The sequence below is a fragment of the Bos indicus genome, chromosome 5 (genome assembly GCF_029378745.1).
Source record: "Bos indicus isolate NIAB-ARS_2022 breed Sahiwal x Tharparkar chromosome 5, NIAB-ARS_B.indTharparkar_mat_pri_1.0, whole genome shotgun sequence".
NCBI classification, from domain to species: domain Eukaryota; kingdom Metazoa; phylum Chordata; class Mammalia; order Artiodactyla; family Bovidae; genus Bos; species Bos indicus.
The window spans coordinates 115,977,712-116,003,948 of record NC_091764.1 but is presented as its reverse complement, the minus strand read 5'-3'; the positions used below and the strand labels follow the sequence as shown (position 1 = coordinate 116,003,948).

The 26,237-nt window shown below is 55.3% G+C and overlaps 1 protein-coding gene and 1 long non-coding RNA gene across 5 annotated transcripts in view; both read left to right on the top strand.

Annotated features, from left to right (window-relative positions):
- The first annotated feature begins 381 nt into the window (after positions 1-381).
- PHF21B (PHD finger protein 21B) overlaps positions 382-26,237 on the top strand; it is an 89,009-nt gene continuing 63,153 nt past the window's right edge. The window contains exons 1-2 of one of the 2 annotated variants that reach the window (XM_019961952.2): positions 382-821; positions 1,704-1,769. In XM_019961952.2, the coding sequence (XP_019817511.2) occupies positions 768-821; positions 1,704-1,769 (120 nt within the window). In that variant the 5' untranslated portion in view covers positions 382-767. Of the gene's footprint in view, positions 822-1,262; positions 1,544-1,703; positions 1,770-26,237 lie in introns of those variants that run through there. The other variant, XM_070790565.1, reaches the window with a different exon arrangement.
- LOC139183271 (uncharacterized) lies at positions 2,917-25,493 on the top strand. Of its 3 annotated transcripts, none has more exons than XR_011566896.1 (3): positions 2,917-3,100; positions 24,219-24,386; positions 25,218-25,493. It is a non-coding gene; the product is annotated as an uncharacterized lncRNA (long non-coding RNA). The 3 variants fall into 3 exon arrangements; XR_011566897.1 differs by lacking the exon at positions 2,917-3,100 and adding an exon at positions 19,538-22,538; XR_011566895.1 differs by lacking the exon at positions 2,917-3,100 and adding an exon at positions 22,882-23,734.

Genomic DNA, 26,237 nt, shown 5'->3' with positions numbered 1-26,237 from the left:
ATGAGGCGAGAGCCAGAGGAGACCAGGAATGGGAAAGTGGGCCATCTCCCGTCCCATCGGAAAGTGTCCCCGACCCCGGGATGACATGGTGGGCGTCCCGTTTCCCGCAGGTTTGGCTGGAGGTGGGGGCGGAGAAGAAGAGGAGCGGCCCGGGGAGCCGCCAGGAGCCACTTTTGTTCGGCGATCCCGGCGCCGGGTCGCGGCGGGGCGGCAGTGCGCAAGCGCGGGCGGGGCGGGGTAGGGGCGGCTGGGGGCGGGGCGAGGCCAGTGGGCGGAGCCGTGCAGGGGCGGGCTCGTGTTCGGGCCCCGCCCCCCGCCGCCCCGGCCCGCTGCATCCGGGCACTGCCCGAATTAGCATCGTGCCGAGGCACAACTTTGCCGAGGCCCCAGCGAGATCCAGGCGCGCGCCGGAGGAAATATAGTCCCTGCCTCCTGGCAGCTCGCGCGGGGGCTGCGCGGGGGCTCCCGGCGCCGGGGCCGGGGGTCGGGGGGGCCATGCGCCGGGCCGCGCCCGCAGCCCGGGAACTCGGAGCAACTTGCCGGGCTGCCTGAGGAGTTGAGGGGGCGCGCGGCCGCCTTTCCCCCGTCTCCAGACCCCCCTCCCTCCCTTTTCGTCCGTGGGGGAGGGGGCTCGTGTCCACCCCCGGCGACCCCCGCACCATCCGAGGAGACCCGATCCGCTCGCGTCCGCCCGACCCCCGCGGAGCCGCGCAACTCCCCGGGAGCCGGGGCCAAAGTGAGCGCAAAGTGCTGCCCAAGTTGCCGAGATGGAGCTGCAGAGCCGGCCCGAGGCGCTCGCCGTGGAACTTGCGCGCCACCAGGTAGGCGGTCGGGGGCTGCTGGCCTCGGGGGCCCGGGGTTCGGGGTCCGGAGCCCGGCGTCCTCTTCTTCGTCGCAGGGCGCGCAGAGCTGGAGAGGCCCCCTCCTTTAAGCCTGCTGCCCCAGGGATCGGGGGAGTGTGTACATGAACGGACTCCCCTTTGGGCTTCCCCTCTGCGCCGCCCCCCTCCGTTTCGTGCAGTCCAGCACAGTTTGAGGGATCGGGGGCGCTTGGGACCCGAACCCAGTGTCTTCTCTTTCTCGGGCAGGATCTGCAGGACGAGGGTCCCGGGAGAGGGCCCCCTGCGTGCGCTTGCCCGGTTGTGTGTGTGTGTGAGTGTGAGTGTGTACGCCCACTCCCTCCGCCCCCACCCCCCGGGTGCAATGCTGTACAGTTTGCGAAAGTAGTTTTGGCGATAGTTGCTTGGGCGAGCAGCGGCTCGGCGGCCGGAGCCCGGGCGGTGTTGCGGCGCGCGCGCGCGCGCGCGTGTGTGTGTATGTGTTGGGGAGATTAGGACGCGACTTGAATATTTATGAGCTTTGCTCGACACGGACTCGCCGTGTTTACTTGGCTCTTTGTTCCTCCCCCCTCCCCCCGGCACACACTCACACTCCCTCGCACACGCACCCGGGCCTGCAAACTTGCACGGCTCGGGGCGCGCCGCCGGGTGGCCGCGGCCCCCGCCCCGCCCCGCGAGCTGCCCCGATGAGGCGGCAGCCACAGGTAAGCGGCCCCGCGCGGCACTGCCCGGCCGCCTCGCGTGCGGGACGCGGCCCGGGGAACTCGGGCGGGGAGGGGGCGGCGGCCCCGCGGAGCCCCGGGCACACTGGACCCCCCCACCCCGGGGCGGCTGGCCTGAGCCCGCGCCTCCGTGTTTCCGCAGAACGGCGACCTCAAGAAACAGCTGCACGAGCGGCAACCGCGGATCGCCGCGCTCAGCGACAAACAAGTAAGCGAGCCGGAGCCGGCCCCCCGTCCGGGGTGGCGGGGTGGGGGGACTAGGAGGGGTAGCCGGGCACTTGGGTAGCACCCTAAAAAGTGCTGGCCTCGGCGCCGCGCGCTCAGACTCCCAAAGGAGTCTCTGCGATCTTCAAAGTTACCCGCCCACCCCCTGCTTCTGGGAAGAAGAGGCCAGGGTCTTGGAGGCCGAAGCGGGGGGCAGCGCGGCTCCCGCCGTGGCCGAAGGAGAGAAGCTGCCCTTAAAAGGCGGCGAGCAGCCCGGCGTCCATTTTGAGTTGGTGGACATGTTTTTGGAATGTGGACATTTCTCCCGCTCGGTGTCCCCCCCCCCAACCGCCCCCGTCCCCGGCCTCCCGCGGGCGTCAGGGTGCGGAGAGAGGGGGTGGTCATTCGAGCCTGGACACCAAACTCCTTGGAAGTGGATTTTTTTGGGGGGGGGGAGCTTTACGGCACAAATCTTAATTTAAAGAAATCGTTCTTCCTCCGGGCTCCCCCCTCCCCTCCCACTTCTCCGGCATCACTTTTATTCTCGGAACCTGACGCCAGCCAGCTCCCGGGGAACAAAAGAAAGGCGCCCCCGGGACCCCCCGGTTCTGCCCAACTTTGAGTCTCCGGGCACCGGGTGTCCACTGGGGCCCTCGAGGAGCTGCTCGCCATGGGGATGGGGACGGGGGCCCGGCAGCCCACCCCTCCCGGCCCCCTTGGTGAGGAAAAGTTGTCCATTGTGACTTAGTTGAGCGGAGCTCAGCGCTGGAGGGGTTTCAGCACCGCGAACAGAGGCCGCCGCCGCCGGAGCGCGGCCGGCCGCGCGCCCCGCCCCCTCTCCCTCCCCGCTCCCGCCCCTCCCCCTCCGCGCCCCTCCCCCCACGCCCCCTCCCCACACTTGCACCCCCGCCCCTTTCCCAAGCCGAGAACTTTGAGCTGCGCAGCCAATGGCGCTCTCGGGGCTCCGAGGCTGGCGGGGGCGGGGGCGCCGGCTCCGTCCCCGCGGCCCCCTCCTCTCCTCCCTCTGTCCGCCCCGCGGGCCCGCTCCCCCCGCCCCGCCTCGCAGAGCCCCCCCTCCCGCCCCACGGGCCTTCGATCGCGCTTCCTTCGGAATGCCGGCCGCCGGCGTCAGCCTCAAACTTGGACCGCGCCCACCCCCGCCCCCGCCCCCGCCCGCCGATCCGGTCCCCTTCTCGCTCTCTCAACTCCGGGTCGGGGGCGGGCCGGATCCGAAGCCCCCCGCCTCCCCGGAGGGATGGTCGGTGTAGGGGAGAGACGTGGACGTGGCTGGCGGGGGTTGGCGGCGACCCCGGCGAGGGAGAACTCGGAGGCCGGGTGTGCGTTTCGAGTCTTTTTAAAGTTGCAAAGTGGTGGAAGGGGGGCGTGCAGAAGAGGAGGAGGGGGCCGGGGGCTGCGGAAAGAAAGACGGCTGTGGCCGCGGGTCGGCGCCTGGTCGGGGGCGTCGGGCTGGACGCGCGGGTGGGGACGAACGCGTTAACCCCTTTCCCGCGGTGCCGCGGCCCCCCTCCCGGGCCGCGCGCCCCCGCCCGGGAGTGGAAGCTTCCATTCCCGTCTGAGGAGGGGGGGGCGGGGGGGGGGCGCCTGGCGCGCGGCTCCGGCGAAGTCGGGGAGTTCGCGGGGCGGGGGGAGGGTACCCAGGCCCGGCATTACCATTTTGATTGCTTTGATGCCATTTTTGGAGGGGGAGGGGTTGGGAGACCCTTCTGCGCTGAGCACAAAGATGTTTAATCACTGTGTGAAATCAAATCAGATACTTAAAAAAAAAAATCCATCACCAAATCTCGTACCTTGTGATAGCTGAGGGTTCCTAAGCTCCCTTTTTTTTTCCCCACTGGGTAAAACGGCAAGTTGTTGACTCTTCTGCTCCGAGTAGAAGATTTAAAAGAGAAAATTCCACTGAGCCGGCAGCTCTCCTCGCAACAATGTCTCTTTATGTGTGCTTGTACAATACGTGGCAATAGTTGTACTATTTGGAGTGGCTTTTCGGAGCTTAGGTTTGCTCCTTTCTGTATTGTAGCAACTATTTCCAGGCTGTTTAAATTTTTATGATGATAGTAAATGAGTAGCTATTTATTATCTGTCATGCCTGAATTTAGATGAGGCCGGGGAGAGAAACATTTGAAAATCGTGTTTGAAGGTTGCGGGTGCCGCTGGTGGGGGCGGGGGGGTGCGGGGAGGAGCCGTCCTACTCCGTTCTGCCTTTGCCTTTAAATCTGGACTCGGAGAAGGATGCTGCTGAACGGAATGTACCTCCATCTTTTTTGTGTGTGTGAGTGTGTGTTTAAAAAAAGGAAGAAAGAGAACAAGGAAAACTTTTGTTCCCTGACCTTTTAAAAATATTTCCCTCTGAGATGACTAAAAATAACGTCTGGGGAGCGGCCGGCGTTTGTCCTGGCCATCGGAACTTGTGTTTGTCACTGTGAGCGTGTTGTTTTTCCTTTCTCCTTTGTGGCATTTTATATAGCAGGGGCTCATAAAAGAGGGAGGGAGGGAGCTGGGGCCGTGGTGCAGCATGCTAATAAAGCTGCCTCGGCTCTCCCGAGCTCCGCGGTGGAATCTTTCAGAGGTCACCTATGAAATGAGTTGGTAGACTTAACATTTACTCACCTCTGTCTCCTTGGGAGAGTTTGGTGGAGATTGGCAGCTTGGCTGGGGAAAGGGTCGGAGGAATGAGCCCTTGGAGGTGATTAAGAGCTGCACTGGGGGTCTCTCCAAGAGGGGTGATGGGCTCTGCTTGGTTATCCCAGCACCTGCCCAAGGAGCTGGAATGGATGATCAGAGCTGAAAAAGCCAGTAGTGTTTCAGAGTTTGCTTTCAACTCAACAGAAAAGTAAGGTAGTGTTGCTTGAGAGATTTGCTTGGGGAGGAAACTCACACCATCTTCCCCTGCGGAGATGTGTTTCTGTCCTGCTGCTGCTTGGACGATGGCATATAAAGGTTAAGTTTCAATTAAAAGTGCACCCGTGAAGGTGATGAACTGCATAGTAAAATGGACGAATGACCTCATTATCCACATTTGTTAGAAATACAATAGCAGCGAGTAGTATCTTTTGGTGCCAAGCCATCAATTTCCCATTTGTGCCCTTGGCCCTGGAATTTTTTTCAGTTACTTCTGGAAACACGGACGAGGGCTTGGAGATGTTTTTCCAGGACTCCTAGGAGTAGATAGTTGTTCGTTGGTCAGAAGTAGAGAGAAATTGTGTGTTAGTGTCCAGCGTTTCTTCCACCATGGCTGGACCAGGGGATAAATGGGAAACCAGCATCTGTAGGACCTTGCTGTTTGAAAACAGAGTTCACTTTTTTTTTTTTTTTTTAAAAAGAGGAAGCTGTAGGAGTTGGTCAGTAGCCCTTGATAGCCAGGCTATTTGAAAACAGAGTTCATGTTTTTTCTTTTTTAAAAAAAGTGGTCAGCAGCCCTCGGTGGCCAGGCTGCATTCCGGGGGTGGCCCCCCCACCACTGGGCTGTGACCCCCGTGGAGGAAGGACCCCTCGTCTTTAACAAGATATGATGTGTGAAGACTCCATTAGTTGCTCCAGTGGTTTTACGCCATGAATTTGCAGCACATGCAGAGAGGCAGTAACATTTTTATCTAAATTGTCAAGCACTTCCGTGTAAATAACAGGCCCATCATAAATACCACAGGGTGTTTTTTTTTTTTTTTTCCTTCCTCTTTGGAGTTCTCAGCACAACACTTAAACGCCATGTGAAGCAGGCATCTTCATGCAAGTTCAGCTTCACCTTGGAGTGAGAAGACCTCCGGTATGAACTGCAGGGCATGCTGGTCTGGCAGAGAGACTCCCCTCCCCCCCCACTCCACTGCCCAGTGAACTTGAGGCCTTGCATGCTGCCCGATGCATCGATTTGATGAACTCTGGATTCCGAGGGGCTGTCCTCAAGCGCAGCAATAAAAATATGTCTTCTTGAAAGGTATGATGTGTGTGGCATTCGCTCAGGCGCTGAAGCACGCCTTCACTGTGATTCACTAGCTCCGGTGGACACCCAAGGGTCCCACGGTGGAAGCGTTCGCCGAACAGAACTGCAGGGTGGGTCTATTCTGAACGCTTCCCAGTTGCTTTCAACCCTTCCATTAAAGGATGCTCCATTCTTCAGGTTCTGACCCCGAGTCTGCGCGAATCCAGGAGGCTAAATGTCAGTCTTCCTCACCTAGAGTTCAAGATGTCATTCTTCAAATAGCACCTTTACATGGGAAGGAGAAAACTGATGCCGTCTCCATCTTTCTTAGTCTGGAAATGAGCACAGGGTTGAGACAGCAGGGGCTCAGTCCTGGCTTTCCCCAAGTGCCCCCTGCTTGGCTGTGACCCCTTACTCCCCCCTCAACCCCCTCCACAGCCAGTCTCTAGGACCCACACTTCTATCCAAGCCGAGTTTTCCTGGAGTCTCTCTTCCCCTCCATCTGTCCACCCCTCTGGTCCCTCCCCCATTATCCCTTAACTGGAAGATTGCAGTAGCCTTCTCACTGCATCCACTTAAAAAACATTATTGAAATAGAATTCAGATATTGCGTACTTCACCCATTTAAAGTGTACAGTTAAGTATTTTTTATACCTTCACAGTTATTTGCAGCCCATCACCACCATCAGTTTTAGAATATTTTCAGAATATTGTTGTTCAGTCTCTCAGTTATGTTAGATTCTTTTCGATCACATGCACTGCAGCACACCAGGCTCCTCTTGTCCTCGACTATTTCCCAGAGTTTGCTCAAACGCATGTCCATTGAGTTGGTGTTGCTATCTGACCATCTCACCCTCTGCCACCCCCTTCTCCTTTTGCCTTCAGTCTTACCCAGCATCAGGGTCTTTCCCAGTGAGCCAGCTCTTCATATCAGGTGGCCAGAGTATTACTTCAGGGTATTACCCAGCCGTTGTTATTTGGCAGCCAAGTCGTGTCTGACTCTCTGCGACCCCATGGACTGCAGCACACCAGGCTCTCCTGTCCATCCCCATCACCCGGAGCTTGCTCAAACTCTTGTCCATTGAGTCAGTGGTACCATCCAACCATCTCATTCTCTGTTGCTACTTTGTCCTCCTGCCTTCAATCTTTCCCAGCACCATGGTCTTTTCCAGTGGCTCTTTGCATCAGGTGGCCAAAGTATTGGAGCTTCAGCCTCAGCATCAGTCCTTCCAGTGAATTTTCAGGGTTGATTTCCCTTAGGTTTGACTGGTTTGATCTCCTCGCTGTCCAAAGGACTCTCAAGAGTCTTCTCTAGCACTGCAGTTCAAAAGCAGTGATTGTTTGGCGCCCAGCCTTCTTCATGGTCCAACTCTCACATCCATACATGACTGCTGGAAAAACCATAGATTTGACTAGATGGACCTTTGTTGGTAAAGTGATGTCTCTAAGAACAAAATAATGCCTCTTGGAACAACGCAGATGGACCTAGAGATCGTCATACTGAAAAATCAGTAGAAAGACACATATATGATGTTGCTTATATGTGGAATCTAAAAAATTGGTGCAAATGAACTTCTTTACAGAACAGAAATAGAGTCACAGATGCAGAAAACAAACTTATGGTTACCAGAGAGGGAGGTGTATGTGTAAAACAGATAACTAATCAGGACCTACTGCGTAGCACAGGGAACTCTACTCAGTGCTCTGTGGTGACCTGTGTGAGAAAAGAATCTGAAAAAAAGCGAGTATATATATATATAACTGATTCCCAGGTGGCTCAGTTGGTAAAGAATCCGCCTGCCAGTGCAGGAGATGTGAGTTCCATCCCTGTGTTGGGAAGATCCCCTAGAGAAGGAAATGGCAAGTCACTCCAGGATTCTAGCCTGGGAAATCCCATGGACAGAGGAGCCTGGCGGGCTACCGTCCACGGGGTCACAAGAGTTGGAGACGGCTTAGCGACGACTGAACCACAAAAGCAGCGTAACTGATTCACTTTGCTGCACAGCAGAGGCTAACAGAACCTTGCGGATCAACTATACTCTAATGAAAACTAAGGAAAAATGTTTAGAACGTTTTCATCCTGTCAGTGAGAAAGCCTCTGGGTCTCACCCCTCCCATCGCCGCACCAGGCCGCAGGCATCCGCTCATTCACTCTCTGTCTGCAGGTCTGCTTTCTGTTGCTGTAGAGTTGCCTGTTCTGCACTTGCGCATGAGTGGAGTCACATCGTGTGGTTTTGTCTGTTGGGCTGCTTTCACCGAGCAGAATGTTTCCACCCAAGTTGTAGCGTGTAGGACTTGGTTCCTTCTTATGTCTGAATGACCTTCCATCGTACGGGAGATCTCGTCCTGTGCCCATTCACCAGCTCATGGGCACTTGGGTGGTTTCCACCCCCAGGCTCTTGGGAACAGTGCACTACATTTCCTTGTGCCTCTCTGGTTCATCTTCCGTTAGTGTTAGCGTCTTGAAACTGGATCGAGATCACAGTGCTCCTTGTGGAAGCCCTTCTGGTGGTTTCCCGCTGCTCTGTGGGGGGCTGGCCCTGCGCCCCTGCTCGACCTCCGCGCTGGGACCCTCACCTGCTCTGCGCCCCCCACAGTGCTGCTCCTGGGCTGCTCTGCAGCAGGGGGCCTCAGGTACCACGAGCATCTTCTGCTCTGGAGACCACCGGCCATTACCGTCTTCATCTTTTCATGGAAGCGCACTGTCCCTGCTAGACCGGAAGCTCCCTGAGGGGTGGGGGCCGTGCTCTCCGCCCCTCCCCCAGGTTCTGAGAGCAGTGCCTTGTGGTGCTGGATGCGTGTTGGTGGAACGGGCAGTTGACTAAGAAGATGGGTGTGCGGGTTGGCGGGGACCAGCAACCAGCCCCAGAGGAGTCCCAGGAGTTGTCCTCTGTAGGCGTGCAGTAAACAGATTTTTAAAATCCTGCATTTGGAATGAGCAGCACAGAAGTAAGACTAGCAGCTCCTCTGGTCTCGGAAACCTCACAAGAGAGTGATGTATAGATGACCATGTGTCAAAGGAATTCCAGAAAATTCTGTGAAAACCATGCTGTGCAGGCCCCTGGAGATGAGAGACAGCTTCCTAGGGGAGAAGGGGCTTCCAGGAAGCCTGGGGTCATGTTCGGGAGGAGCTGGTGTCCCAGCTGAGGGCTAATGGCCCAAGGAGACCTGCAGGTGTTGGCGAGTTTCCAGCAGTTGAAGCATGGAAGAGAGAGAGACAGGCAGACAGCAGAGAGGGCAGGCTGGGGCTGGAGCCAGGAAGACACTGAACGCCGAGCAAAGCTCCTGGGTTGTATGCCAGGTCTGGGAGATAACCTGGGGCTTTAGGGCAGCTTAGGAGGAGGCGGAGGGAGAAAGTGTGTTAGTCGCTGAGTTGTGTCCGACTCTTTGCGACCCTATGAACTATAGTCCCCTGGGCTCCTCGGTCCATGGGATTCTCCAGGCAAGAATACTGGAGTGGGTTGCCGATCACTTCTCCAGGGGATCTTCCTGATCGAACCCAGGTCTCCTGCATTGTGGGCAGATACTTTACCATCTGAGCCACGAGGGAAGTTGGGAGGAGGGTGAAGGAGGACTGAACTCACTCCCTGTGTGGCCTGGCCGGCCGAACGAGCTCCTGGGAGGTTCTTGCAGGGACAGTGACACCCATGTGTGATGTGGAGAGGAGGCTGTTGGACTTGGGTGACCGGCACATGACAGGCTTAAAGGCAGGGGGCAGTGTGCTGACCCTTCTCCTCCTGCCTTCCGCAGAGCTCCTTACAGCTGAGAAATGAGTGGGGGACGTTTCTAGAAGCTTCTAGAAGGTGACTTGGGGCAACTCTGCTCAGTTGGTTTAAGGAAGAAAAGTGTGTATGTGTGTACATAACACATGGTTGCACTTTTATTACTGATCTTATTTAGACTATAAATTGTATAATAAGGAATAGTGTAGTTGACCCTTGAACAACAAGGGGGTCAGAGGTGATGACCCTCCATGCAGACACTGTGCATATAGTCAGTCCTCCACATAAGACAAGGACTCGGTATCCTCGGGTTCAACTAGCCGTGGATCACGTGGGACTGCAGTATTTACTAGTGAAAAAGGTATGTGTGCAAGTGGACCTGTGCGGTTCAAACCTGCGTTGTTCAGGGGTCATATTGATCTGTGCCGGTAAATGTGCACGGTGTCTATGCAGTGTATATAAAATCAGTTGATCATTTGTCCAGGATTATATTACAAACATGAAAGGAAGGATTTGTTGAAGAAAAATAATTTACCTTTCTCCCGCTAAAGTAGAATCTTACTGAGGGAGGCAGCAGTTAATATTCTTCCTATCATTTCTATAACATTAGGAGTTCAGGGAGAGTTCTGTTTTTCACAAAGTTTTTAGTGTAAAAGCAACACCTCCTTGTTGGGGGGAAACTTTGCAGCACAGGTGTGAGGCTCGTAGACCATGACCCCTCTTCTGCCCGCTCCGGGCACGTGGACCAGAGCAGCACGGGCTCCGGGGTGTTCGTAGGCTGCAGTCTGTGCCCACGCAGCATGTGTAACACGGAGAAACATGCTTCGTGGGCATGCTCCTGAGCATGCTACGCTTGCTTGTTACCCTTGACATTGTGTGCTGGGCACCTCTTGGAAACAGCTCGGTTTAATTCCACAAGCATTTCACAAGCCCCTGCCTGGTGGGGGTGCGGGGGTGATGTTGTTAGTAACAGCGACATCTCATGGTGTGAGGCTTCACCCTTCCAAACTTGTTTCACTGGGTCTCTGCTCCCACCAGTTTCACAGGTAGTTGGGGAGACAGATGTAACCCCCGTGACCTGTCCCATGAGCTCTCTGCACAGGAGAGCCTTCGCAGCGGGCTCAGCCAGTGGCGATGTGCTGTGATGAGGTGCCCGGGGTCGCCCTGAGAAGGTGATGTCCGAGTCTGCGAGAAGCAAGAGTCCGATCGCACACCCAGCACCCGGCTGTGTCCCGCACCCGTGTTCTCCAGCGAGCCTGTTCCGACACCTCTTTGATACATACGATGTGATTTGTTGGGGTCATCTCATGACTTGGCTCAGGCTGGGTAGGTGGGTTTTCCTTGCGGCACAGGTCAGAGAAGGGCAGCTCCCCAAGGTCAGGTGGCTGGGGGCCCCAAGAGGGTGCCCTCTGTTTCAGCCCCTGCCCCGCCTCTAGTTGGCCCCCTGCCTCTGGAGTAGAACACGGCGTGGCTGGGAGAGCAGAGGGCTGGAGGTCACAGCAGAGTTCCTCTCCCAGCCCCCTGCCTCTGGCGGAGTAGCTTCCAGCAGGTCCTCGTGCGTCCTCTGTGAAGCGGGTGCAGTGGTTGAAGCTGCCTTGCCGGGTTGCTGAGTCCAGATCATAGATGAGCAAGTGTATCTAAACCACCAAGCAGAGTGAAGGGGTTGATTGGAAGAGACATGTGTTGGCTGCGGTGGCGCTAGTGGTAAAGAACCCACCTGCTGATGCAGGAGGCGTAAGAGACGTGGGTCCGGAAGATCCCCTGGAGAAGGAAATGACAACCCGCTCCAGTATTCTTGCCAGGAGACCTGGGTTTGATCTCCGGGTTGGGAAGATCTCCTGGAGGAGGGCATGGCAACCCACTCCAGTAGTCTTGCCTGGAGAATCGCATGGACAGAGGAGCCTGGGGGGCTACAGTCCAAGGGGTTGCAGAGAGTTGGAAACGACTGAAATGACTCAGGACGAGTTGGCGGCCTTGGTGGCCCCAGGACACGCTTGCCACACCCTACCCTGTGCCTGCAGGGCTGGAACCTTCACTCTGTTGCTGGTCCTCCTTCGGGGCCTTGCTGCTCATCACTCCTGGTGGAGGTGGACGATGGCGGTGCGTCTTCTCTCGCAGTCCAGGGAGTCGACTTTGATGCGTGAGCCTCTTAAAACATCTGCTGTCGGAACGGTACCATTGATTTCAATTAACTTGGAATTTTTTTCACCGTGATGACTCTGATAATAACTTTGGTAATCCCACGATGCCTCATTAGAGCTGCTGGCTACGATGATCAGCTCTGTGGTTTAGCAAGTGTTTTTCTCCAGCGCCTTTGTCTTTCCAGGACCAAATCGCGGGCTCGCTGCAGGTTTTCACCCCACTCATGTGAGTGATGCTGAACGTGGCCGCCGCCTGGTCTGCCCGTTAAAACCTATCACAGGGCCGCGCTCATGGTGGGGGCCCTTCCACAGGGGCAGCGTCTCAGGTCACACACGGGGAGTTTGAGGGTTGTGTGTTGACTTGCGCTCTGAGACCCTTGCCCCGGACATGGGAGGAATTTGGGGAAACAGGCAGCTTTCTGGGGAGGAGGGCAGCTACTGTTCACCTCCGCTACCCTGTTTGGAATTTATAGCTTTTAAGGAAATAGGACCCTGGATTTGGTTTTCCTTGCAGTCTCTGAGTCTCTTTCGTCCCACTAAGGAGGCTTTGTTTGTTTGTTGTTTTTGCCACCCGGTGGCCTGCGGGATCTTAGTTCTCTAACCAGGGATCGAACCTGTGCCCCCTGCAGTGGAAGCGTGGAATCTTAAGCCCTGGACTGCCAGGGAAGTCCTCACAAGGCTTTCAGCTTTGTCTCCGAGAGGCATGTAAGAAACGGGTTGAACGCAGGCTCTACAACGGGCAGGCTGGAGTTGTAAACCCAGCTCCGCGCTTCGAGGGCTGTAAAATGAAATAACAGCAGCTCAGCGTGGGAGGCAGCCGCGTGCTGGCGTGTGGGGAGCGCTCTGGAAGCCCGGACGCAGCACCCGCCAGGATTAAATGGCACGAGACGTCAAGCTGTGGCCGTGGCGAGTCTTCAACAACTGGGACCTGGGTGTCACAGGTCACAGCTTTCCCATCTGATGCTGACCCTGGGCAAAGCCCTGCCAGTGGCCTCCATTGACCAACTGGGTCCCTATTCGCCCCGCCCTTTAGGGGGTCCTGCCTTTTTGTTTGGGAGGTGGCGGAAGCCCAGAGAGGTTGAGTGGCCAGTCGAGGTCACACAGCTGGCAAGTGGAGGACCAAGGGTCAGCTCGGCGTCACCGTGGCCTCACAGTCTTAGCCCCTATGCTGGACAGCCCTTCTGGCTCTGCATACGAAGAGTTTGGAGTCATGCCATGCCTGGGCGCAGGTCCCGGTAAAACAAAATGGAGTTAGGACGTCAGAGGGAACCGCCCGCAAGTTCTCAGCCATTGGTGATGACGAGTGGGAGCTTCACGCTGCGGTGGAAGGTCGTGGAACGTTGGAGGGGCCGGGCACCTGGGTGGGGAGCCTGGGGCAGGCTGGCTGCAGAGAGGGGTCTCTGCAGTGGAGAAGCTGAGTCCATGGCGGGAGGTTTGGACTTGACCCCGAAGCGAATTCACCTGCAGCCTTGCCCTCTCATCCTGCTGTGGCCTGAGCCCCTCCCTGCTTGGCTGCTTCAGTTTTTCTTCTTAATATTATTGCTGTTGTTTGTTAAGGGGGAGGCATCTTCTCGTTTTGAAATGGCCTCTGTTCTCCAAGGGAACGAACATGCTTCCTTGAGTTGGGTACCCCCCACCCTTTGGGTTCATTACTTATTGTTTCCCGAGTGTTGCAGTTTCCTGAGTGTGGTGAGAAATTGCTGATGCGGCTTCCTTCCCCTGATGACCTCTGAGTGCCACCGGCAGGCGTCCCTGAGGTCTCAGATGGGCTGCATTTGCTTTTAGTTTTTTTTTTTTTTTTTGCTTGGCACCTGTGTTGATCTTGTTAAAGCGCAGCAGAAAGAAGTATATCCATGGGGGTATTTTTCTTTTTTTTGTTCAGGGTTGAGTGGTCATCAGCCCCCAGTAGCCTAGGAAGAGCCGGTTGTCTGGGTTCTTGGTTTAAAATGGAGGTGATGCTGCTTCCCGGGCAGGGCTGTTCTGAGGGTCGTGAGGGCACGTGTCTTGCGTGCTGGGTGCGATTCCCGCCTGTAGTGGGACAGCTGTTAGAGGGAGATGTTATCAACAGGATATTAACAGTCATATGAGAAGCAGGAATCTGGTGGTGTCCCCGAGACGATACTGCCTGGGTAAGTAGCCGGGCACCTGTGGCTTTTTGTGGGCACAGAAGCCCCGAGTTGCGCTTTGTCTCCGTGGACAAAGCTGGGATTTGTGTGTGTCCACAGCTGGGATTGGGCCCGAAACTTGGGATTTGGTAGAGATTGAGGGCATGAGTCCCCCAGACGTGTTCTGACGGCGTAAAGCGTAGGGTAGGCGAGACCATGAGGCCTTTGCAGGGTGCCTCCCCAAGCCCCCTTCTCCCAGCTGAAACTTCAGCCCTGAGTCAGGCGGGTGATGGCACTCGGGGGCCCCAGGGTGCCCCGTCTTCCTGACCGCAGCGCAGCCCCACGGGAAGCCCACTGTTGTTAAGCCATTGAATTCTGTTTGCTGCTGTTTCAGAGGTGGCTTGCCCACACGAGCGGCTGCTGGGTGAGACGTTCCGGGGTCCCACACATGATGTCCTTGTGCCAACAGCAGGGCTGAGGGGAGCTCGGAACTGTTTGTTTTATGGCACGTATTTATTCCATCAGATTGACCTTTGATCTGTAGGTGGAGGTAAATTGCAGAAAGGTCCGTGCCTGCATGTGACTCCGCTCTTGGAAGTAAAGAAGCATTCACAGACAGAAAAGCTTCTGTCAGGGTTTGCCAAATCACCCTCCAACATAGAAAAGGTGATAAAAGACAGTAATTCGGAGAGGGGGGTGTACCTCAGTCTTCAGGGGAAATGATGGCTGCCTTTCCATCTCTTGGGTGGAGGCCTCAGAAAGTTTCTTGAAATGGCAGATGTGGAGTGTCTCTTGGGGCCTCCCTGGGGGCTGCATACCTGCAGGCTGTCCGTGGGGGATGCCATCATCAACTTGGGGAGAAGCTTTTTGCCCCAGGAAAGAAAACAAGGCAGGGATGGGGGGGAGCAGGGAGAGGAAGGGAGGGCGCTGTGTTTCCCTTTGATGTCACTCAGGCGGAAAGCCAATCTGCACATGTAAATGAACTTGAAAATGCAATTAAAAATATATACATATTAGAGACTGTGATCCAGAATTTAATGTGAGATGCAGGTTACCCAGTGACAAGCTGCCTTCCCTGCAATCAGTGGTACCAACTCTCCCCTGTGATGAATGCGTCTCGGAGTGATAAATGCACCCAGATGAACGTGGGATTATTCCTTAAGCTAGTTTGACAGCCTTCACCGAGCCCTATCTGCTTATATCACCCAACCTCCTTCTCCCAGCTGTCACTGTGAAGGGGACACAGGCTCAGAAAGGTCCTTCCCTGGGCTTGTTCTGCATGGACAGGAGATTGGGCAGAACAGTCGCCCGTGTTGCTGTGGACAGAGGTCAGGGGGGCCCTGGACATTGTTACAGCCGCAGGCGCTGGGCGGCGGGCACTGTGCAGGGAGCCCCTGCCTGGGGCTAAGAGTAGGAGCTGGACCTGGGGGCCAGGCAGGTGTGGCGTCTGGGGCTGGAAGGGAACAGCGGGGCAGAGCCCTGCGTCTCGGGCTCTTGGGCGTTTTCTCCCGGGGCGTGCCCAGTGGCATGTGCAGAAGAGAACGCTCAGATGGTGAGGGCAGCAGCCTCCGCTGAGGGCCGAGTGTGACAATTTGGCACATGCCACGGGGCACCCGCTCCGTGCTGGGTGCTGGGGACATGGTGGTAGACAGAGGTGTGCTCACAGTCCTAGAAGGGAGACAGATAACAGGCAGGAAACACCATAGGTGAGTCCCAGGGTCGGGGGAAGGTGATGGGCGCTCCGGCAGAGGGGGTGGGCAGAGGGAGGGGGTCGAGAGGGCCCTCAGGCGTGGCTCAAGGCCTACAGAAGAAGCTGGAGGGTGGACCCTCGTGATTCTCTGCAGGAAGAGTGTCCCAGGCAAAGGGAACAGCCTCTGCAAAGGCCTTGAGACGGGTTGTGCCGGGCATTTCTAGTCGAGGCTAGTGTGGCCAGGCGAATCAGTGACAGCTAAGCAAGGAGGTCCCGGAGTAGATGGAACAGGGCGGGGACCGACCTCTCCAGACTGCTTGCCCCTGCCTTTAAACCACTGACTGGTCGCCATGAAGAACAAAAAATGGTTCTTTCTTTCTTTTTTTTTTTTAATATTTGTTTGTTCGGTTGCCTCAGGTCTTAGTTGCAACATGTGGGATCTAGTTCCCTGACTAGGAATTGAACCTGTGCCCCCTGTACTGGGATAGTGGAGTCTTAGCCACTGGACCACCGTAGAAGTCCCAAAGCTGCCCTTTCAAGGGACAGAATGTAGAGTAGAACCTGGGAGGTACCTTCAGAAGGCGGATTTCAGCTCCCAGCCTAGAGAATTCTCTTCCCGAGGGCTCTGCCTGGGGATTGAATTGTTTGTTCTGAGACCTTTGACCACCCATCCAGCACCTCATAGTAAAGAGGGGGCACCAGCTGCGGCTGGATGGGAGACCGGGCTGGTGCTGAGGTTCTGTGCTTCAGAAACGCCCAGGCTCATCTGGAGTTCTGTCCTGGCTCAGTCACCACCTGAGGTGCCCTGACTCTTGCAGGACCGAAGACCCTGACCCTGCGGGTGCACCGGTGAGCGCCCTGGGCCCAGGGACAGCCAGGCCCAGCAGCATCCCTGTCAAGTGGCATGGGCCCCAGGCAGCCTGCCTTTTACATTTTTTTTTCAAGAGAGGCAGCTGCTGCTGCTAAGTCACTTCAGTCATGTGCGACTCTGTGTGACCCCATGGATGGCAGCCCACCAGGCTCCTCTATCCCTGGGATTCTCCAGGCAAGAATACTGGAGTGGGTTGCCATTTCCTTCTCCAATGCATGCATGCATACTAAGTCGCTTCAGTTGTGTGCGACTCTGTACAACCCCATGGACAGCAGCCCTGCAGGCTCCCCTGTCCACGGGATTCTCCAGGCAAGAATACTGGAGTGGGTTGCCATTTCCTTCTCCCCAAGAGAGGCAGAAACCCATGTAAGAAGAAATCTGCAGTTTAGATGTGGGCGGAACATTCAGGCTTTTTCTAAATGCGCTGGCCTGAAGGACACTCCCACAGGCTGGACCAAACCCACCTCTTCTGATCGCCCTTCTGCGGCCCCTCCCCAGGCCCTGGACACCTGGCTCCTCCCTCATCGTTCAGGCCCAGCCGAAGCAGGCACTTGTCCTGACCTCCCAGCGGGATCTGGTGTCTGTCCGCCAGCTTCATCAGGCTGGGGCGTGACCTAGTCATTTCCTGCGTGATGCTGACGTTCAGAGCTCCGGGGTGAGTCTTGATGGTGAGCCCTGAGGTCCAGCGAGCCTGCCGCCCTGGAGCCCCCCGCCCTGAGCCGCCTGCTCCCCCCAACACCCCCACCCTGGAGCCCCCAGCGCTGTTAGAACAGAACAGTTGGTAGTGGTGCTGGAGGGCCGTTGAGCTTCCTTAAGAGTCGTCACTCCTCATTTAGATAAAGAAGTGGCCCTCAAATCTATTTCTGTAAATAAAAACAGCCCCGCCCCCCTGCCCCTGCCCACACCCCCCTACCTCCACCCCCACCCCCAACCCCGGCTTCCCAAGCCCTGGCCGCAGCCCCGTGGCTTGTTGAAGTTAGTTTATTAATGAGTCTGCTGAGTGGGCCTGAATGGAGGCCGCACTCTCATATTGCGGATCTAATTATAAACACGAGGGACGGTACCAAATAGGCAGCGTTTAAAGGGAGAAGAGTCTGGCAGCTCGGTTGAAAGTGTCCTTTAATGAACTTCTTTGGCACTTGTATCTTAGCAACACATTTTATTACATCCTGGTGCAGCTGGACTCGGGCACAGTAATTTATCCACCCCCAGCTCTCCCCCACCCCCCACTCTGACTTTCTTTGGCGACTGGAGGGAGGAATGTGCTGACCCGATTTTCCAAGGCTGTGTTCGCATCTCTTCTGCTTTGTTTAGTTGATGTAAAAGGCAAACGGGGTGCCCGGCGCACGGCTCGGTGCTGGCCGGCAGGAGGGGGACGGTGGCCCCGGCCTGGAAGGTGGGCGGCTGCCCAGCTTGATCGGGTGCTGCAGGCTGCCCTGGGGATGGGCTGAAGCTCTCCCTGGCACGCCCTGGGCTTGGGTATTTTTATCTGGACTTCTTTCCTGTAATGACACTAATTTGGCTACGGCGGAAGTGGGGACGTTTACAGATCTTTCCTTGTAATCAGCAGGCCTGTGAGTAGAGGTAGGAGGTGTTCTAGATGCGGGTGGAGGAGGCTGGCAAGGAGCAGAAGCAGGGCCAGGGAAGGGACCTTCCAGCCTGGCTGCTCCTGAGCCCGGGGACCTCGGCTGGCTACTTCCCTTCCCGAGTGTTAACTCTCGTGTCTGCTGGGTGAGGCTCCTGCATCCGCTGTAACAGAGCGCCCTATGGCAGGAGGGTCAAATGTACTCCCTCACGATGTGGAGGCCAGAAGTCTGAAATCAAGGCGCCAGCATGGCTGTGCTCCCTCCAGAGTCCAGAGGAGGGTCCTTCCTGCCCCTTCTGGCTTCGGGGGGCTCCAGGTGTTCCTGGGCTCGAGACGGCTTCCCTCTGGTCTCTGCCTCTGTCTCCACATGGCTGAGTTCTCTTTGAGTCTGTGTCCTCCCTTCTTATAAGGGGGCTTCCTTTGTGGCTCAGTTGGTAAAGAATCCACCTGCAATGTGGGAGACCTGGGTTCTATCCCTGGGTTGGGAAGATCCCCTGGAGAAGGAAAAGACTCCACACTCCAGTATTCTGGCCCGGAGAATTCCATGGACTATATAGTCCATGGGGTCTCAAAGAGTCAGACACGACTGAGTGACTTTCACTTTCTTGCGAGGAGCCCACTCATTACATTTTGGGTCCCTCCATCCAGTATGATCTCAACTAATTATATGTGCAAAGACCTGATTCCCAAAGGTCACATTCTGCGGTTCTGGGTGGACATTAACCCACTGTGTCTACCAGTGGGAGCTAGTCACGCCTTCCTTGGATTATGGGTGGGGGTCCCACTGCCCATTTCCCTCCCCTCCCGCTGGCCCCCCTGCCCAGCTCGCGGAGTCTGGTTCAGGCCCTGGCTCATTCACATCACTCTGCTCCCATCACCACCGTCCTCCTGAGCCTCTGCTCTGACTCGGCAGGCAGGGCAGTGCCGTCCTAACCTGTTGTGCCAGGCAGCTCTGTCCAAACTCTTGCAGAATCCTCCCCTGGCTTGGGTGCTTCCTTCCTAAGACAGCAGAGGGTGTGGGGCTGGAGGGAGTTACATGGAGCTGAATTTTGGCTTAACCTCTAGCACTTTCTAAGGATCAGGAGAGAGTGTGTGGAGAGAGCCCACTGCCCCAGGAGGTGACAAGCTCCTGTTGGGAGTGAGGGATGCTGGGGTGTTTGCACGTGGGGGGTTTCACCAGGCCAAGTGGAGTCCCCTCTGCCCAGGAGTCAGCCTCTCCCACTCGGCCCAGCAGTCTGTCCTGTGACCCGACCACGGCTCCCTCTTTTAGGTTGCTCACTGACACGTTTACCAAGGGCATTTTGGAAGGCAGGCCCTGAAGGAGGTGAAGCTCAGGGTTCTGGCAGCTCCTTCCCACCCACCCCCTGGCCAGCTCAGAAAAACGCATGGGGCTGCTGTCCCATGTCCCCAGATGAGCCCTCCTGCAGTGTGCAAGCGCAGAGGCCAGCAGAGCCAAGAGGCAAGCTGCAGGAGGGGCCAAATGGGGCCCAGCTGAGGTGGGGGGAGGGGATGGGGGAGGGGAGGAGGGGGAGGGGATGGAGGTGGAGGAGGTCAGGGAGGTAGTGGAGGTGGGGAGATGGGGGAGTTGACAGAGGTGATGGAGGCGGGAGAAGTCATGGAGGTGGAGGATGGGGGGCGGTGACGGAGCTGGGGAAGGTGGTGGAGGTGGAGGAGGTCAGAGAGGTTGTGGAGGTCGTGGAGGTGGTGAGCGGCGGCACAGAGCCGCCGGCCGGAGCACGGCCGCGGGACAGCCCTCTCCTCTCCAGGAAGGTCGTTCATTCTCACTTCACGTCCTCGGTGCCCAGAGGTGAAAGGCACCAGCGTTGCCACCTGAATCGTGCCCCGGCTGCGGTAAAGCCCGGCTGCCTTGCTCTGGACAGTGGCCGAGGCTGTCCCCGGCCTGCGGGGGCAGGTCCCCTGTGGCCGCCCGGCCTGGATGTAGGCGGGGAGCCTCTGTTGGCCTCACCGTTGACTGTTGCGCCTTCCATTCGGGGGCACGCAGAGCTCATCTTGGAGGAACAGTTAGAGGACTTTTGCTTGTTCTTTTCTTAACAGCATAGATTTGTTAAGTAACACTGAATTTTCTGTTGTGGTAAAGTGCATATTACATAAAATGTATCATCTCAGTCATTTTTAAGTGGGCGATTCAGTGGCATTCAGTACGTTCCCCATGTGGTACCACCATCACCCTCTTCTCCAGAACTGAAACTCTGTCCCTACTAAACAAACAGTAACTCCTGGTTTCCCTCCCCCAGCCCCTGCCAACCACCACTCTACTTTCTGTCTCTGGGACCGATGACCCTCGGTCCCTCATCTGAGTGGGATCATACATGCTTGTCTTTTTGTACCTGACTTACTTCACTGAGCAGCGTCCTTAAGGCTCATCCATGTTGCAGCCTGTGCTGGGGCTCCGTTCCTTTCCGTGGCTGGATAACATTCCGACCCGTGAATGCACCACCTCCTGCTTATCCGTCCACCCTTTGATCAACAGTGCAGTCATTTCCGCCTTTCGGCTCCCGTGAATAAAGCTGCTGTGGACGTGGGGTGACAGGTGTCTGTTCGGGTCTTTGTTTTCACTTACTTTGAACACACATCCAGAAGTGGGATTGCTGGGTGGGACGTTTGTTGTACACCCTAGACAGGCCTGTGGCAGAGACAAGCCTTCGGGGTTTCGCAGGTCATCCCCGAGTGGAGACAGTCTAGGGTTAGCCCCCTCCGTCAGACTGACGTCCTGTGACCCTGGGATCCCTAGTGTTGACACCATCACCTTCCAGGGAGCTTGTATCCCTGGCTTCCTGGCTCCTGATGGATCTCTGCCCCGTGGGCGTGGGCGTGAGTGGGTGTGGGTGTGGGTCACGTGGATGCAGCAGAAGCGTCCACCAAGCCTGTTGGCTGCTTCATGTACAGCTCTACAAAGGGGCGGGCACAGCTGCAAGACTCTCCTAGAGTTTGGTGTTGACACTAAAAACACGGCCATTAACAACGTAAGCTGCTTATGGTAGTTTGTCCGGACCTTGTAGTCTTACAGTGTGTGGTTTACTTTCCCTTTTGTCTCTTATGATGATCAGTCAGTGCAGATGCGGCACCGATACCCCGAGTCCTTTCACTCACTAACACTCATGTTACACGGTGGCATTTTTGCGTGTCTGCTGTTGCCGCATACGTTAACCCACTGGAAGGTCACGTTTCACGGGTGAAAAAGCCGTGCCATGGGCCCCACGGAGGAGAACCCAGAGACAGGAGGTCCTGTGGGCTTGGGAGGCCGCTTCTTGGAGTCACTGTCACCACCCCCCACCACGTCCGAGTCTTCCTCATCCCCTGACCCAAAGGGTTCAAGGATGTCTGTTGAAAGGCTCCCCCCATCTGCTAATCAGGCAGCTCTGTGAGTAGTTCCTCGGGCTAGGTTCCCGTTCTTTGCTGGTCTGGGTTGGCCCTGGGGTGAGGTCCGCATTGCCAGCATCAACCCAGGCTCCTCCCGAGGTGCAAGGAAGAGTAGTAATCCGCAGACTGTTCTCGGTGAGACTTCTTCTTCTGGCATTGGTATTAATATTTCTTAAACTTTTGTTGTTTGGGCTCTCACAGACGACAAAATGACATAAGGAGTAGTGGACAAAAATGTGCAGTTGGCTGGGATTATTTTGAAGATTTCGGAGGACTCTGCCAGTGTTCCGTTTGTTTTTCTTTCTTTTTTTTGTGCAGATAACTGCAGTTCTGTTTTCTACAGTAACTCTGACTCTGAAAATTTCTTTGTGGTTTCAGCTCTCAGATCCCTTCTCTAACTCTTGTTCATCCTGATCTTGAGCAAGTTACTGATGATCCTTCAGCTTCCTTTTCACTCACCTGAGAAGTGGAGGTAATCTGAACACTTGCTTGTAGAACTTGAAGGATGAGGCCAAGTGAAGGGTGGGAGGTGCTTAGCACAGAGCTTGGTGCATGGTGGGGGCTCCAGAGAGGCGAGTTCTCCTGCTGTGTCTTTAGGCCAGACCATTATCCTCCACTGTGAAGCTTCCAAGACACCCATCTCTCTGGGTGCTCCTGGCCTCAGCTCTCATCCCCACCCCCAGCTCCCTACCATCATCTCGCCCGTTTCACCTACTAAATATTTCCCTCACTTTTCTCCACCTCTGCACCTCTGGTTCACTGGTCAGCAGCCTCCTAACTGCCTCTAGGGTCTGTCTTCCATACCATCACTAAGGCTGTCTTTTTAAAGTAGAGCCCTTGCGTGATGTTTCTGTGCTTAAAAACCATCTCCCGGTCCCCACTGCCCACGGCAAGAACTTCACGTCTGCCTCAGCCTCTTGCCCCAGTGAGTTGAGTCAGAGAACCTGCTGTGCTGAAGCTGGGGCCAGGCCTGGAGCCCCAGCCTACGGTCCGCCCTCTGGCCCAACTCCAGGACCACTGGCAGGTGGGAGACACGCTGGGCGCCAGGGAACACGGTCTGTAAGTCAGTGCCTTAAGGAAGAAGATTCAGAAATTCTTTGTAGTCAGTAGACTGGACCTTTCATTTTCTGGGTTCAGATCACTTCTTCAACCTCATCTCTTGACACAAAGCTGTTGACTGTTTCCCAGACATACCAAATGCCCGCGGGTCACCGGTCTTAGCCTACGGCATTGCTCCTGCCTGGACTGACCCTTTTCTCTTGAACAAGACACTGCTCATGCCCCAAAGCCCGGGGCAGATCCTTACCCTCCAGACAGACACCTCTGGCTTCATTTAGGTTGGAGGTAATGATGGTCACAGTGGTGATGGTGGTGGTGGTGGTGGTGGTGGTGATGGTGATGGGGAAGAAAGGGTGACAAGGACAGAGACAGTGGTGAGGATGGGGATGAAGGTGAGGATGGGGATGAAGGTGAGGGTGGTGAGGATGGGGATGAAGGTGAGGGTGGGGATGAAGGTGAGGGTGGTGAGGATGGGGATGAAGGTGAGGATGGGGATGAAGGTGAGGGTGGTGAGGATGGGGATGAAGGTGAGGGTGGTGAGGATGAGGATGAAGGTGAGGGTGGGGATGAAGGTGAGGGTGGTGAGGATGGGGATGAAGGTGAGGGTGGGGATGAAGGTGACAAAGTGAGGATGGGGATAAGGGTGATGTCAAAGATGGTGAAGTTGGTGATGACGGTGATAAAGTGGATGGTGAGGATGCTAATGTAATGATGCTAGTGGTGGTAAAGGTTGTGGTGGTTATGGTGATAATAATGGTAATAATGGTTGTAATGATGACATCGGAGAAGGCAATGGCACCCCACTCCAGTACTCTTGCCTGGAAAATCCCATGGACAGAGGAGCCTGGTGGGCTGTAGTAAGAGTCGGACACGACTGAGTGACTTCACTTTCACTTTTCACTTTCCTGCATTGGAGAAGGAAACGGCAACCCACTCCAGTGTTCTTGCCTGGAGAATCCCAGGGATGGTGGAGCCTGGTGGGCTGCCATCTATGGGGTCGCACAGAGTCGGACACGACTGAAGCGACTTAGCAATGATGACGTCAGTGATGATCATGGTTTTCACCATCAGCCACTTCCTGTGGCAGGTCTGAGTGTTTCCAGTTTAACTTACCATCACAACACGTCTCTATGAGGAAATGTCATGCCCACTACACCCTGGAGGAGCAGAGACGTGTATCAGGGGCCAGTGCTGCTCAGTCGAGTCTGTGTCTCACACACAGGCTCACAGCAGTGACGTTTGAATTACTAGATAGTGGATGAGCCTTAGAAACTGTAAATGTGATGAACGTGCTCTTGCTGCTATATCCTAAAGACAAGAGGACAAGATGCTTGTGTAAAGAGGAAACAGAAAGCTTTAAAAGTCTAGAAGTTCCTGAAGTTGGCATCCAAAGAGCAGAGTGCCTTGTGTCCCAGCTGGGAGCCCGTCCAGAGTTGATAACAAGATGGCACAAAATGCTGCTGACGCTACTTTTAAAACCTGTGAGGCTTAGATACCACGTTTCAGAACAAGCATGTCTTTGCAGGCAGTTATTTGTGTGACATCTGATGTCACTCTGTAGGTCTGGGCTTCCCGGGTCAGCTCTTGAAAGCTGTCTGCTCCTCTTACGTTCTGTTGGCCTCCAGCGGGTACCACTGATACTCGGGAGGGAAATCACAGGTGCCAGAAGTGGTACATGACTTTTCTTGGAATTTAAAACTTTAAATGAAAAACGACAAGATAAGTAATCCTGCCACCTTAAAAATGTACTTGATAAATTGTGGAGCGAGTTTTAATACAGATAAGTGTATGTGTGAAGTACTTCCACAGGTGTAATGACCACGTAACATATGTTTTTTTAAACTCTCGGGTGGCCCTTCCTCTCCACTAGTAATTCCAGACTTTGCAAAGACTCAGGCCCTGCTTGAGCCTTCAGTCGGGGTCCTCAGAGGCTGCCCCCTGACCGTCTGCATCTGCATCTCCCAGGAGCTCGTTTGCCAGCAGGAACCTGGCGTCACCCCGCACTTGTGGAAGCAGGAGCTCCACCACTGGCCCAAGGCACACTCCCCACAGGATTCTGGGGCCCCTGGACTTCGAGAACCAGGGCTCTGGGTGAGGGTCACCCTTTCCCTGGCCGCCTGACCAAGCGGAAAGGTATGGACGGCATGCTTCTTCAGCCCTTAGTGAGTCTTTTCTTCTTGTGGTGGTGGGGATGCTGGTGGTGATGGTGGAGATAATGGTGGTGGTCGTGGTGGTCATGGTGGTGATGGTGGTGACAGTGGTTTTGTGATGCTGGTGGTGATGGTTGTCAGCCCTTGCTAACCTCAGGGAAAGATTAAGGATATTGGAGCCTGGAGGGAGAGACCCGGCGCCAGTTACTCATCTCACACACTTGGGTAAGACACGGAAACTTCCTGAACCTCATTTTCCCTGCCTGCAAAGTGGAAGCAGCAAATACCTTTACTAGCTATAAAGCCTCTGCAAATATCAGCGGTTTTATTATTTAAACTCCGAAGACGACTCTGGATTCTAGTCCTGTGACCTCTATGTCCAGGTGGAAGGAGGGCTAACAGTTGGTGAATAGTCTGGTGTCAGGCTGTTTCCACCTATATTTGATGTATTGAGACATTTCTGTTCATCTGCATTGATCCTTTCAGGATGAATTTTAACGCATATTTCTTTTAAAACTTAAAAAAAAAAAAAAAAAAAAAGATCCCAGAAAGGGCAGAAGATAATCTCAGAGTCCTCGTCACCGGCCCTGTGGCCCGGGTCCCTGGTCCCCTGTGTCGGCTCTTCCAGGCTTGCCGCTGGTGTCAGGGTCGCCGAGCTCCCCGGGCTGAGTGGCCTGGGTGGCTGCACCTGCCCAAGAATCACCAGCCAAGGCCACGGAGTAGAGGAGCCTGGTTCCCTTTTCCCATTTTAGGTTATTAAATGGGTTTCCTCCCACTTGGCCCCATCTGAATCGGGTTCTCTTTTGTCCCCCAGAACCTCATCTCCTGCTTCCCCTGGCTTTGATCTTGTGTTGCAGTTGTGGTGTCTGCCGTTGGCGGCTCCTCCCTCACCCCAGGTGCCTCCTTCCTGCCACCGAGCCTGCTGCTCCTGTAGTACATACTCACCCCTAATGAGCTACTTAAAAAAATCAGCATTGATTTCTAGATAAAAATCACAATTAATTTTAAATGCCCTCTGTAAACCTTGTTACAAATAATTGCCAGAGACACATAAAGTCTGAAATTAATTAAAATCGACAGCCTCACCGGATGCAGGATGTGCTTCTCATTGTTTTAGTTACGTGTCTGAGCCTGTGTGTGGATATCGCTCGGGCCGAAGCTGTGGCTCAGAGATTCCAGGTGGGAGAGGAAGGGGGTTGCTGGAGGACGCTGTGCAGGAGCGGGGAGAACGTGGGTTGGAGCTGCCCTGACCTGGCTGGCAGCCCTGCTTCCAACCTTTCGGTTGTTGGATGACCTTCCGAGCCTCAGGCTCCTCGTGTGTGAAATGGGTTTAGTAACAGTGTGCCTCAATAACCTCAGATATGCAGATGACACTGCCCTGATGGCAGAAAGCGAAGAGGAACTAAAGAGCCTCTTGATGAAAGCAAAAGAGGAGAGTGAAAAAGCTGGCTTAAAACTCAACATTCAGAAAACTAGGATCATGGCATCTAGTCCCATTGCTTCATGGCAAATAGATGGGGAAACAGTGGAAACAATGGCTGACTTTTTTTGGGGGGGGCTCTAAAATTACTGTAGATGGTGACTGCAGCCACGAAATTAAAAGACGCTTGCTCTTTGGAAGAAAAGTTATGACCAACCTAGACAGCATATTAAAAAGCAGAGACATTAATTTATCAATAAAGGTCTGTCTAGTCAAGGCTATGGTTTTTCCAGTTGTCATGTATGGATGTGAGAGTTGGACTATAAACAAAGCTGAGTGCCGAAGAACTGATGCTTTTGAAGTGTGGTGTTGGAGAAGACTCTTGAGAGTCCCTTGGACTGCAAGGAGGTCCAA